This window comes from Quercus lobata, chromosome 7 (genome assembly GCF_001633185.2).
Source record: "Quercus lobata isolate SW786 chromosome 7, ValleyOak3.0 Primary Assembly, whole genome shotgun sequence".
NCBI classification, from domain to species: domain Eukaryota; kingdom Viridiplantae; phylum Streptophyta; class Magnoliopsida; order Fagales; family Fagaceae; genus Quercus; species Quercus lobata.
In genome coordinates, this window is record NC_044910.1 from 22,681,558 (window position 1) to 22,695,174 (window position 13,617).

General features: G+C 36.0%; 3 protein-coding genes across 4 annotated transcripts; 2 read left to right on the top strand and 1 right to left on the bottom strand.

Annotated features, from left to right (window-relative positions):
* Window positions 1-2,071: 2,071 nt before the first annotated feature.
* LOC115954127 (protein ABHD18-like) lies at window positions 2,072-7,246 on the top strand. Of its 2 annotated transcripts, XM_031072027.1 has the most exons (6): window positions 2,072-2,175; window positions 2,666-3,042; window positions 4,487-4,571; window positions 4,678-4,847; window positions 5,096-5,370; window positions 6,704-7,246. In XM_031072027.1, the coding sequence occupies exons 2-6, from the start codon at window positions 2,667-2,669 to the stop codon at window positions 6,878-6,880; spliced, it is 1,083 nt and encodes a 360-aa protein (XP_030927887.1). In that variant the 5' UTR covers window positions 2,072-2,175; window position 2,666; the 3' UTR covers window positions 6,881-7,246. The 2 variants fall into 2 exon arrangements, with proteins under 2 accessions (XP_030927887.1, XP_030927886.1); XM_031072026.1 differs by having other exon boundaries at window positions 2,126-3,042.
* A 2,584-nt stretch (window positions 7,247-9,830) lies between these two features.
* On the top strand, window positions 9,831-10,202 carry LOC115951754 (calcium load-activated calcium channel homolog). Its single transcript, XM_031068903.1, has one exon. The coding sequence runs from the start codon at window positions 9,831-9,833 to the stop codon at window positions 10,200-10,202; it is 372 nt and encodes a 123-aa protein (XP_030924763.1).
* A 1,181-nt stretch (window positions 10,203-11,383) lies between these two features.
* LOC115953659 (polygalacturonase inhibitor-like) lies at window positions 11,384-13,173 on the bottom strand. Its single transcript, XM_031071410.1, has one exon. The coding sequence runs from the start codon at window positions 12,829-12,831 to the stop codon at window positions 11,839-11,841; it is 993 nt and encodes a 330-aa protein (XP_030927270.1). The 5' UTR covers window positions 12,832-13,173; the 3' UTR covers window positions 11,384-11,838.
* Between the last annotated feature and the right edge of the window lie 444 nt (window positions 13,174-13,617).

A 13,617-nucleotide genomic window follows, 5' to 3' on the forward strand; every position in this document is an offset into this window, starting at 1 on the left:
TGCATGTGGCTACCGATGGAGTCTGGGATCTTGGGTTTTTCTTGTGATATGCCATGGGGCATGTCTGTGTGGTTGGTTTTGTTAGGCGAAGGCTTGATGTGCACAATTCTAAGAATGTAAGTCACGATTTGCTTGGTCGTTGGATTTTGACATAGCATTGAGCCACAATGGCTGCGAGAAGTCGTTGAGTCCTCTCAAATTTTTTTACTTGTTAGGCAAACCCAATGTTTTCTTGTTTTTTATTCATTAATCTTCTATACTATTAATAAGAGAATTCATTTGTTTCGTCTTCAATTTTTGGTGTACCAAAATATCCTCATACAAATTTTGAAATAACAAGCCCTTTAGTTTAATTTTTTCCTACAAAAAAAAAAAAGGTTAAAACAGTAATACTATCTCACGTACAAAAGAGAGAAGTGGGGGGGGGGGGGAACCATTACTTTCACCACGCATTTGAATTCAAATGTCTGATCCTTATTTGTATTTGTTATCTATTTGAATTCAAATGCTTCAGTTATCTTTATCAAAAAAAAAAAATTACTTCTTCCAAAAAATGTTAAAAGAGTAATACTATCTCACGTATAAAAGGGAAAAAAACACCATTATTCTCACAACCCATTTGTATTCAAATGTCTTATTCCTATTTGTATTTGTTATCTATTTGTATTTAAATACTTCAATTATCTTCATAAAAAAATACAAAATTACTTCCAAAAAAAAAAAAAAAAACACGTAAAAACTAATCATTATGGATTATACTTTTGAATATAAAAACTAATCATTTCAGGACTGTCATGAATCCTCTTGAATTCCTAAGCATTTCTATATTAGGTGGTCAATACTAAATAGCTCAAGGGTGTGGGCATATGGATTCCCATTTTGAGGGTTTATATGGACTCCATAATTTTTCTTTTTTTTGAGAGTTTCAACTTATGATGTCTGCTTCTGATGTTAGCTTTTTATCATCAGACCAAGACACTAATCAGTTTTTTGTGTAGGTAGGGATTAAACCCTAAATTTCTTATACAATCATAAAAAATTTTACTGGTTAAGCTAATTGAAACCCACCCCTATTTAAAAAGTGGGGTACCCACAACTGTGTGAATTGGAAAATTTTTTATTTTTTAAAGTTACAATCATGGCCCCAAATTAATATCCTTTAATTAGCAAAAATATGATTCAAAAAACAAAAAGGCTAAATATATAATTTTTTTTACAAAGTATTTATGCTAAGTAATCATCTTTTTAAAAATATTATGGTTTATTCATCTTTATGGATTATACTTTTGTCTCTTAATTAATTAAAAATATTATGGTTTATTCATCTTTAAGGATCAGATGATTTTTTTTTTGTTTTTTTTTTTTACATTCAATTTTGTCTCTTAAAATATTTTTTTTGGTCTTTTAGGAAAACAAATCCTAAGCAGTGATATCCTAATAAATAATTAAAATAATTATTTTAGTATTGTATGCGTTGATGTTAGACAATTATTTTAGGATATTTGATTTTGATCACCTTTATATTATTATTGTTTTTTTTTTGAAAACTTAAAACTTAAAAGTTATCATGGGATGAAAGTATCTAGTTAAGTAGTTATACGGTTGAATTTTAAAATAGGAACTTAAGGAACAACACTTAAAAGTACTAAACCTAAATTTTATCCATCTAAATATATATTAAGAAAATGAAATAACTCCTTTTTTTCAAGAAGAGGAAATAATTATAATAACATTCTTTGAATAAAGATATCATATTCCAGAGAATATTTTTATATTCCAAACCAAAAACTAAAATTGGGCTAACTTTATTTAGAAAAAAAAGGGGCTAACTTGTGTTGTATTTTTTTTTTTTTTTTAGAATACTAAATATTTTTAATACACATGAAAAAAGAAGAGAGTACACATTTATAGTACTCTGGGAATACCTAATAATTTTTCCTTATATTTTGCTTGAATCTAATAAACTCTTTTATCTTGCCTATTATTATGCATTTATTTTATCCTACCTAGAATTAGAAAAAAAAAAGAAACCGAGGATTTAGGGTGAGAGTGAGGAGGTGGCACGTGGGACCCCAATCCTCCGCCCACGGTTTTTCTTTGTAATTTAATTGGAGTACATCTCTCTCTCCCTGTCTCTCTCTTATTTTCATAATTTGATCTCCCTCGGTTTTCTTTGTAAGTATCAAGTTTAATTTATTCTTTCTGGGTTCGACTAATTTTCTCTCTTAACACCTTTCCTATTAATTAATTAATAATTTATTTATTTATTTATGGCAAACGGACTTCGATTCATAATTCTTCTTAGTTTTATTCCTTGATTTCTTGGATTCGAATTTGAATATCTCATTCATTCTGTGATTTATCTGGTTTCAATTTACTTTCACTCGGTTTCTCAAAATTTAATGTCATACTCGATTGACTAGATCTACTAATTAATTAGAAATTCTCAAAAAATCTGATTCTTTTCATTCCTGACTAATGGGTTGTTATTGTTTGTTTGTAAAAGTTTTGAGCTTTAGATAGACATTTAACCCAAAATTTTCTTTTGTTAGTTCACTATTGTGAATAACATTTTCTGGGTTTCTCAAAGAAGTTTCAAAATTTGAATAAAATATTCAAAATTTTCATTAGTTGTTTGGTGTTTGAGTTTGTGGGGTTCTCTCAGAATGGTCACAGTTAATATTGGAACGCTCCATAATGTGTTGGACCACGTTTATGGTGCATTTATGCACAGAACAAAGATAAGCCCACTATTTTTCTCTGGAGGATGGGGTGGCTCAAAGCTTGAATTGCTGGAGAGAATGATCAAACAGCTTTTCCCAGAAGTGGTTGGTCAGAATTGTCCTCCCACATTGGTGAAACCTGTTTGGAACACAGTTTGGGAGACCAAGACTGCTTGTTTAAGAGAAGGGGTCTTTAGGACCCCTTGTGATGAGCAACTCCTAAGTGCATTGCCTCCTGAGTGCCACAATGCAAGGGTTGCTTTCCTTACTCCCAAGTTTGTGCCGCCACAGAGGATGGCCTGCGTGGTTCATCTTGCAGGTATATTGGTTTTATTTTCTTCCACAGTAATTCAGAAATAGGACTTTGCATTGAACTTTAGCTTAATACTACATTGTCGATGGAGAGTTTAACCGTTTAAGCGAGTTTCTTGTTTTATTGCTTTGTTTATCTGTCACAAAGTGTTTGTTTTGGTGCTGTGATTAATGTATTAGCTTGTGCATGGTTAATGGTAGGATTTTTTATTCTCAATTGGTCAAGCCTTAATTTGAGTTTACATTGTTTTACTGGAGAATTCATCAGGTTTTTATTAGCCTTATGATAATTTGCTGCAACCATATAAGGTTTTGACCTGCAGCAAAGTAAAGAGGGCTGGTTTAGATTGATTGGATTGGCTTTACGCTGGCTGAAATCCCTACTCTAATTATGCATTTCAATAAAGAAGTAAAATCTGGTGTTTAAGTAAGGTTCATACGGGAACAGCTCAAGCTTTAATAGTTGACTTGGTAAATGAATGGCTTCCATTTGTTTCATGAGCTAGGTTTTTGGATTAGCTCCATTGGCTATCAATTGGTTGGAACTTTAAGTTTTGGTTTAAATGCATGGAAACGACTCAAAGCTTTAATATTTGACTGGGTAAATAAATGGCTTCTGTGTGTTGAGCTAGGCTTCTGTGCGTTTCATGAGCTAGGCTTCTGGATTAGTTCCATTGTCTATCAATTGATTGGAACCTTTAGTTTTGATATAATTTGTTTCCTTTTGAAATGTTTGACTCCTTTCATTTTTGCTTTTGGTTTCCTTCCCCCCTCGGATGCAGGGCCAAGGGGTTATCCAAAGGGAAAATTCCTCAATGAAGTCTAACTTTAAGGATAATGTGATAACTACACTTAGTAAAGGTTAACTAAAGTATTTTTAATATTTTTGGCAGATTTATATGTTTTTGCATTAGGTTTTGTTTATATTCCTCCAATGTATGTTACTGCTGGAAAATACTGTATCCATTGGGAAATAAGTATTGAGGTTTGTCCTCTTGGCAGTTAGAATGTAGTTATTAGTCAGTTGGTGAAATGTTTAATTTTTGGTTTATTAATTCCAAACTGAAATGCAAATATTTTTCATTTGAGCATGTGTCTTCCATCACTATTGTGAATTATTCAAGTAATTAATTATTCATGGGAATTTCTATACTAACTACAGTTGATATTATAGTGACCTTTCTGATACTTTGAAAACTACAATTTTTTTTATTCCTTCTGCACACATTCACTTGAGTATATTCTTGTTTGTGCTACTTTCCAGATTAATTTCTGAATTTGTTATACTAATTTCAGATATTAACAATGTTCATTATTTCCTAGTATCCTGCCAAATCTCAAAATTCTATTTCAAATTACACCCTTTACCACTGAAGGAACCTCCACCCTTTGGTGCATTTGACATTTGGTAGTTAGCCATCTGGACTACAACTTGTAGCCTCTTTTTGCAGGCACTGGGGACCATACCTTTGAACGGAGACTGCGCCTTGGTGGGCCTTTGTTGAAGGAAAACATTGCAACCATGGTGCTTGAGAGGTAAATGCCAATTCTGTGTATTCCTAGAAATTGATAGAAGTGCTTCTGTTTAAATTACTTAATGTAAACTATGAGATTTTGAATAAAGGTAAATATTTAATTGCAGCCCTTTCTATGGACAAAGACGCCCTATGATGCAGTTTGGTTCAAAACTTTTGTGCGTTAGTGACTTGCTTTTATTAGGAAGGGCAACCATTGAAGAGGCCCGCGGACTGTTACATTGGTTAGACTCTGAAGAAGGGTTTGGCAAGACGGGTGTTTGTGGATTGAGCATGGGTAAGGCTCAAACTGAATCCTTCACTAGAGATTAAAGTTAGCTAGATCTAATCTAGCTTTGAGATCATATCTTTTGTCGGTCAAATTTGTCATTTCAAACTTTGAATTAATTTGTTGGCTTACATAAAAATATTATTTCAGTGTGTAAAAAGAAATGTATATATTGTTAACTCTACAAGTGGAGCACTCACACCCCAAAGATAAGTCTCTTTTTTCCCTCCGAACTTTGATGGTTTTTGGGAATTCAGGAGGTGTACATGCTGCAATGGTTGGATCACTTCACCCTACACCTGTTGCAACCCTTCCTTTTTTATCACCACACTCTGCTGTTGTGGCATTCTGTGAAGGAATATTACAGCATGCTACTGCATGGGAGGCACTAAGAGAGGATCTTGCAGCACAGAAGGCTGCAATGACTCTTGAGGAGGTGAGAGAACGGATGCGAAATGTATTGTCTCTCACAGATGTCACACGCTTTCCGATTCCCAAAAACCCCGATGCTGTAATATTTGTTGCTGCTACTGTAAGTACCAGATCTCAATATTACCTTCTGAACTTGTCATTTAAGAAAATTTATGAGGACTCCATAGTTGTCTTCTTTATCCTTATTAATTGTCTTATCTTTATAGTACTTATAGGCATGTTTTCTAAGCATGGCTGACAAGGAGTTGGCAATTTCCCTCTTTTAATAATTTGATAATTTATCTCGTGAAAAAGAAAAAAAAGAAAAAAAAGGGAAAAGAAATGGATAAAAAAGAATGCTGTTAGATAGAATTGAAGCAACCTTTGAAGCTCGTGTTCCTCTCTCTCTTTCCCATCCTTGCAGTTGACTGTCATTGCATTGTAACACCTAGGAAAGAATGTTCTGTACTCTTTTCCTTCTTTTTCTGGGTGATTTTTGTGTTGTTTGGGGGGGTGTTTAAGCGCCTTTGGCTGCAATTGGTACAAAGTTTATACCATCTGAAATTTAGTGTTAATCAATCCATGGAAGTTAATATTCTGTAGGTAAGTCTTGTATGCATTAGGAAGTCTTCATTATAAACTGTAGTTCTCTTGGGCATATAAATCTTGATGCGCTCAAGCACAATCCACATGCATCTCTTTACAACAGCCTCAAAATTTACCAAATGTTTGGTTAGAGGGAGAGAGGGAGATGGTCCAAATATACTAAAATTAGCTCATTCTAGCCTACTTTCCCCCTTTCTATCTCCCCTTTCCCTGTCCCAAACATACCTTTTGAGACCAAAAAAAAAAAAAATCACAAACACAAAATAATTGGGCACAATCATAGGGGCTAATTAGGAGTTTGCAGCTTTCAGAAAAATGAGAAGTTCAGCTGCTTTAAGAAGCAGCTGGTAACCTGCCTTAAAAGCGTAAGGCACCTTACAAATTCACAAAATGCTGAAACAACTCTGAGTTAACAAACCAGATGCAAGCAGCCTTTGCTTTTTAAAACCTGAAGCACCCACAATAAAGGGCCTTCTCTTTTTCCCTGATCAAGAATTCAAGATCCCGTGCAATAGTTATTGCATGGGATGCAATACCTATGGACAGTTGGGAGCACAAGTTAAGAAGTTAACTTTTCTTCAAGGCTGTCCAATTAGGCAAAAAAAGAAGTTAACTTTTTACCTTTTTTCTTTTTGCGTGATCTGATGTCTGTGGAGAAAGTTAACTTTTTAACTTTTACTCCCAACCATCGATCAGGTATTGCATCTAGCTACTGCACAGGATCCATACCCCTTATTGCTTATGATTGGTGTATCTTCATTGTGTAATTTATTGCTCTTTATTTTTTACTGCTTCCTCGCCAAATATAGCTTTGGGAGCTATATTCTTAAACTGCAATCATGCTTCAGGATGATGGGTATATTCCAAAACACTCTGTGATGGAGCTTCAAAAGGCTTGGCCTGGTTCAGAAGTGAGATGGGTCACTGGTGGGCATGTCTCATCCTTCCTTCTACACAATGGTGAGTTCCGGAGGGCAATCGTTGATGGTCTTAACAGATTAGAATGGAAAGAGTCTCCATCATGAGAGTGGCGTCACCATATGAGAAGATACTGCATTTATTCTCTTGGTAATCTTCTTCACCTCACTAAACCTGTAAAATGAATCATAACTGATATTTGAGAAACCCCCCCCCACCCCCCGCCCCCCCGCGGTTCCAAAACAATAACCAAAAAAAAAAAAAAAAAAGATAGTATGAGGTGGGGTTGTTTTGTGCATTACTATTTAATGTGTATCAAATTCAATGTGTACTATCATCTGATAAACTTCATTTGTATGTGACATTGAAATCAATGTTAAATGGTGAAAATGCTGATGAAACTTTTACTCAAATTTGGTTTGGAGAAGTGTGGATTTGTTTGGTTACAATGCTGATGAAAGTGAGGGTGGGATAGAGCTGATGAAAGTTCTATCCTACCCTCACTTTCACAGCTTCCAATTGACAAACGGATGTCAATAATAAATGTCATTAATACAATACTGATTCTTTGGTTACAAGTTGGCCTACATTGCTGATGAAAGTTCTATTCAATTCTGGTTTGGAGAAGTGTGGATTTGTTTGGTAAGGACATGTTGTCCAAAGTGTGATTTTCATTTTCTCCTGTCATTGTTACGGACCCATCAAGAATAGAAAGTCATATTTATAAATGTCACGTTGATGCTTGTTTAGTACAGTTTATTTTTCAGTTTTTGAAGTATATTTTCCATTTTTTGAAAATGAATTTGTTGGACAAATTGCACCTAAATGTTAATAGGTCTTTTTGATTTTTGTGGTCTCTTCTCTATTTTTGTTGTTATAGCACTTAATCAAAATGGTAATATTTATTTAGATTTTAGTAGTAGTTGTTGTTTTTTTTTTTTTTTTTTTTTTTTTTTTTTTTTTTTTTTTTTTTTTTTTTTCTTTTTCCTGTTATTGGATACCCAAATCTTAACGGATTAAAAACAAACTATTACCGAAGACTTACAGCTTTTGTAAAACTGAGTACATTGTCGTAGTAGTAGTAATTTAAAGATTACAGTGGAACCCACTTCAGTTTCTGGGCAAATCATTATAAGATCACTTGCAGCTTGCAAGTGGAGCACCACTCAAGCACTGGTTATGGAAATAAGTCGAATAATCGAAGTTTAATTTGCAATTTACCACCTATTGGAATCTGACCACAAAGCCTATTATAACTCACATTAAAGAACTGCAACTTCAGTGCCGTAATCTCCACAGGAATGCTTCCATAGATCTTGTTTTGGTTAAGATCCAAAGCAATCAATCTCTTGGCGAGCACCACCTTGGACAGATTAAACTCCAACAAGTTCCTCAGACAAGTCCACGATCTGTGTACTGTTGTTTGACAGTGGCAGGTTGGATAGGACCAGTGAGATTGGGAAACTTGTGAAATTCAAGAGTGCCGAGAAAAGGAAGGTCACCCACTTCAGGTGGGATTTGGCCGAAGAGATGGCCAGAGAAGGTGGGGGAGGTAGTTAATGCGGTTAGAGGCGGAGTCACATGTGACACAATACCGGTCACAGCAATCGGTGTTTGGGTCCCAAGAGGCAAGTACGTAGGGGTTGTTGAAGGCTTGTTTGATTTGGAGTAAGACTTTTTTGTATTGTGGGTTGCAGAGTTCGGAGAAAGTAGAGGAGATGAGAAGGGTATAGCAGAGGAGGGAGAGAAGGCTAGTTGTACTACCCATTTTTTAGTATTCTAGACGAGAATGGTGGTGTTAAATTTGTTACTGAAAAAGAGAGATTTATTATTGGGCGTGGGCTGTCTAGCGGTCACTCTCTTAGGCATTGTTTGGTGAGGGATTAAAAAGTTGAGGGATATAAAAAAAATTTAATTTTTCCTCTGTGTGTTTGGTTGGAAGGATGGATAAGAAAGTTGATGAAAACCCCTTTTGTTTGGTCGAAAAGAAGAATTAGATGATAGAAAATGTAATTTGCAAAAATGTGCTCCATTACCCTGATTACATAAAAAAAAAATTTAATAGTTTAAAAAGGAAAAAATTCTGTTAAGCCCTTGTTTGGAATGAGAGAATGAAATGGAATAGAAAAAACTAAAAAAAATAATTTTAGAATATTCTTCCCTTCCTTTGTTTGAGAGTTTTAATAGAGGGAATGGAAAGTCCATTTCCTTATTTGAGAGTTTAAGTGGGAGGGAATTGAATAAGTAGGAGAGAATACTCATTCCTCTCTATTCCCTTAAAATCTCAAATTTTCGTTCTCCCTGAAATTGGGAGAAATAAGAGGGAATGAAATTAGATTTAATGAATTTTTTACTAAAATTCCCAAAATACCCTTATATATTCAACCATTTATTCTAAAATATGAGTCTAATAGTAATGTTATCATAACATGATTTCATTCCATTCCCTCTATATTACTCTCAAATAAGATAACTTACATTCTATTTATTTTCATTCATTTATTTTAAAACATCCACTTAAGGTTACTTAATTCCATTCCATTTCATTCTTTTCTCTTGCTTAAATATATTCCATTCTATTCATTTTCATTCCCTTATGATCATTCCATTCTATTACATTCCCTTATGAATTCTTAAATGAAGTTTAAGAGTATAAAATAAATAAAAATTTAAGGCAAAAATGCAAAACTGACCATCTAACTTTCACCATTTTTCATTTCAATCATTTAACTTTCAGTTTTGTCAATTCAGTCCTTTAACTTTCAATTTTTGTCAATGCAGGGCTCCATTACAACTCAGTTAGTGGCTGTTGTTAGAACTCTGAAACGACGCCGTTTTCCTGAAACGACACCGTTTTGTATTTTTTTTTTTTTTTTTTTTATAAATTCAGAATTAAAATAAAATAAGAAAAATCTTTAAAAAAAAAAAATAAGGGGAATGTTGTTCCCTTGAATCAAAACAAAACAAAGAAACATCTATGAGCTCCTCATCTACCACACCAACTCCTATAAATCCCTCCGCTCTTCAATCGACAAAGCCGCCAAAAAACTCGAGACCATGAAAACCGAAACCCCAAATTCCTCGTCCTCGTCCTCCGTCGCAAAAGTCAAAATCAGCAACAAGAAATCCAAGACCAAGAAGATCGATCGCGTCGAGACGAGTCTCAAGGAATCCAGCCGCGACCTTTCTCTCAAGTTCAAGTTTGGTGTGGTGGTCGCTCTTGTTCTCTTCATCATTTTTGGGCTCCTCAACTCCTTGTTTGAAGGCAAGGTTGTGGCCAAATTACCGTTCAAGCCCTTCGGGATAATGATGAAGATGAGCCATAGAGGTTTACACAGCGACGATGTCACCGATTGTTCGATGCCATTTTTGTTTCAGGGGAAGGGGAATGGTGTCGTTTTAGGAGTTCTAACGGCAACCACTAATTGAGTTGTAACGGAGCCATTTATTAACAAAAATTGAAAGTTAGAAGACTGAATTGACAAAACTAAAAATTAGAGGACTGAAATGAAAAACGGTGAAAGTTAGAGGGTCAATTTTGTATTTTTGCCAAAACTTAACATTGAGTTAAAAAAGTTGGCCCACCAGAAATTGCCTCCTCTTTCTCCTCCCAACCAAACAATCTCCCTCATCCAAAGCCCTCTAAATTTCCCTTCCCTTTATTCCATCTTCCCCAAAAATCACTTGAACCAAGAACTACCTTAGTCTGAGGCAGTTAGTCTAATGCAGTACATAGAGGGTAATTGACATGTCATCCAAATTTTGATTTTCATTATCTCCTGCCATTGTTTCGTACAATCAAGAATAGAATGTCATATGTACAAATGTCACGTTGATACCTGTTTTGTACAGATTATTTATCAGCTTTTGAAGTATATTTTTCATTTGTTTTTGAAAATGAGTTTATTGGACAAAAACAAAATTGCACCTAAACCCGGTTCTGTTTTTAACCTCTAAAACTCAAAAAATTGGGACCCGCACTCTGACCTATGCTACCAGTACACCAGAACCCCAACCCGCGTTCTCCTGCTCTTCCTTCATTTCCATCTTCTCTCATCAGAAAACCCAAAAAAAAGACCAAAATCCATAAGCCAAAAACTCTTCCTCCCACTTCGGCACACTCTAACTAGAACTAGCTTGATTTTTGCATTTTTGTTATAAATAATAATTACTTTTTCTTATCAGTGGTCCACCTTACAACAATTAGCAAACATGATACATTGTCACTATCATTTTAGTTGGGTCCGACTGCACTTTTTTCTTTTTTTCTTTTTTCAATTTTTTAATTTTTTATTTTTGTTGTGATTGTCACTATCATTTTAGTTGGGTCCGACTGCACTGCACTTTTTTTTTTTTTTTTGGGGTCTCAGGGACAGAGACTGAGAGAGAGAGAGAGAGTGTGTGGTGGGTCTACCTTGGTGTGACAGCGCAAACAACGAATGAAGTGTTCGGGGTTATGGTCAAGGTCTCGCTGTGGTCGTTGCCGGTCTGAGTAGTGGCCGCCGTTGGGTTGGACGACGTCGTCGGATCGGTCGGCGTGACTGGGGTGAAGGATGAAGAACGAAAGGAAGATTGGAGAAGAAATGTGAGATGTCGTGTTGAAAAATCATGTTGTGTGAGTAGCAGAGAAACGAGCATATCGTGGGAACAGTCCGGCTTATTACTATTTGATAATACCACTCATCGCGACTAAACAGTAAACATGAAAGCGGCATGTTGTCTAACTAATCGCGGCTTTTGAAATTAAGTTACAACTTACAAAGACTCTCATCAACTAATTGTGTTTTTAAATATTCTCAAAATGGATAAATTCCTGTAACAAGATAAACCTGTGCCTAGCTGTACGTAAAACACCGAATCTGCTTCCTAATCTCTTAGCACAACGCGGCGAAGGACATGTTTTTTTATTACATAGTTCTCCTGTCTGTTCTCGATCTTACTAAATTTGCAATAAAGCAAACTTATTACTAGAGACTACAGCTTTTGAAAAACTTAGTACATTGTAGTAGTAAATTGAAAATTACAGAGAGACCCACTTCAGTTTCTGTGCAAATCCATTATAAGATCACTTGCAGCTTGTGAGTGGAGAGCCACACAAGCACCGGTTGTGGAAATAATTCGAATAATCGAAGCTTTGCAATTTACCACCCACTGGAATCTGACCACAAAGCCTATTATAACTCACATTCAAGTACTGCAAATTCAATTTGGTCAACTCAACAGGAAGACCTCCAAAGATCTTATTGTGGTTAAGATCCAAAGAAGTCAAACTCTTGGGGAGCACAACCTTTGACAGATTAAACTCCAACAAGTTCCTCGACAAGTCCACGATCTCTGTGGTCTTGCTCGATCCGAAAACCACAGATGCATCGCCTTCGAGTTTGTTTCGCGACAAATCAATATAGCCAAAGTCCATGTGGGCGAACGAGGTTGGGACTGGACCGGTTAGTTGGTTGTGAGATAGGAACAGGTATAGTCCCTGAGGAAAATTGCCGAAAGAATAGGGGAGTGGTCCGGAGAGTTTGTTACGGTCCAAGCGAAGTCCACCGAGCTTTGGAAGCTCCGAAAGTGAGGGTGGGATTGAGCCAGAGAGTTGGTTGAATGAGAAGTCAATGGAAGTGAGGTTTTTGAGTTTGCTGACGAAATCAGGAATTGGGCCAGTGAGATTAAGCCAGCTGAGTCCGAGGAAGTTGAGGTGTTTGAGATTGACAATGGCAGGTTGAATAGTACCAGTGACGTTGGGTTGTTTGTGGAATTCAAGGGTTTCGAGGTATGGAAGGTCACCAACTTCAGGTGGGATTTGGCCAGAGAGCTGGTTGTCAGCAGTGATGGTGAGGGAGTTGATGCGGTGAGAGGTGGAGTCACATGTGACACAACACCAGTCAGTACAGCAATCGGTGTTTGTTTTCCAAGAGGTAAGGACGTAGGGGTTGTTGAAGGCTTGTTTGATTTGGAGCAAGACTTTTTTGTCTTGTGGGTTGCAGAGCTCTGAGAAAGTAGAGGAGATGAGAAGGGTGAAGCAGAGGAGAGAGAGAATAGGCCTACTTGCACTGCCCATTTTGGAAGGTAAGAGAATGGTGGTGCATGTGTGTGAAATTTGATGCTGAAAAAAGGGTTGATTTATAGGTTGTGGCGGTCTAATGTTTACGTTTTTGTGTTGGAATGATGTAGTAGCTGACGGAAGCTTTGAGATCTAGTGCCAGGGCAAGTCAAGGCAAATTGCAATGTGATCCCACTCAAACAAGTCAAATAATGCTTGATTCAGCCATAAAAAGTCAAATATTGTTGGATGTTTAAAATAGGCTTGTATTAATCCTTCTATCTTATCTCAACTAGATCAAATAAGTAGGGTTACTTAAAACCCAATCTTTTATCTGCGTGCGATTTGGGTCTAATTTGACTTAACAACACATGGTTTCAAATAATATACTTTATCATATATGGTCTAGTCTATCAACATGTGTTGATGTCCACTTTGGCAAGAAGGCCTAATAACAAGAAAAAGCCCAACAATATGGGAGAAAATAAGGGAGAAGAATTAGCAAAGTGAAAAGAAAACCATTAAACCCAAATGACAGGAATAATGGTCCAACTATAAGATATTTAGAAGGCCCTAAAACGGTTATCAAAAAAAAAAAAAAAGAAGGCCCTAAAAAAAGCAAGTGGGCCCAAGGGAGCCCAAAAAAAGAAGTAGTAAACCTATGAGAATTATGAAAAATGGAAAGCAAGCAAAGATGGGCCGAAGGAGCCCAAAGGAAGGAACTAAGTAAATGGGGTTGGTGGAAAAGCCTATAAACCCCGAAAGTAAATGATATGGTAATTTAGGCCAGGAAGGCCCAAAAGA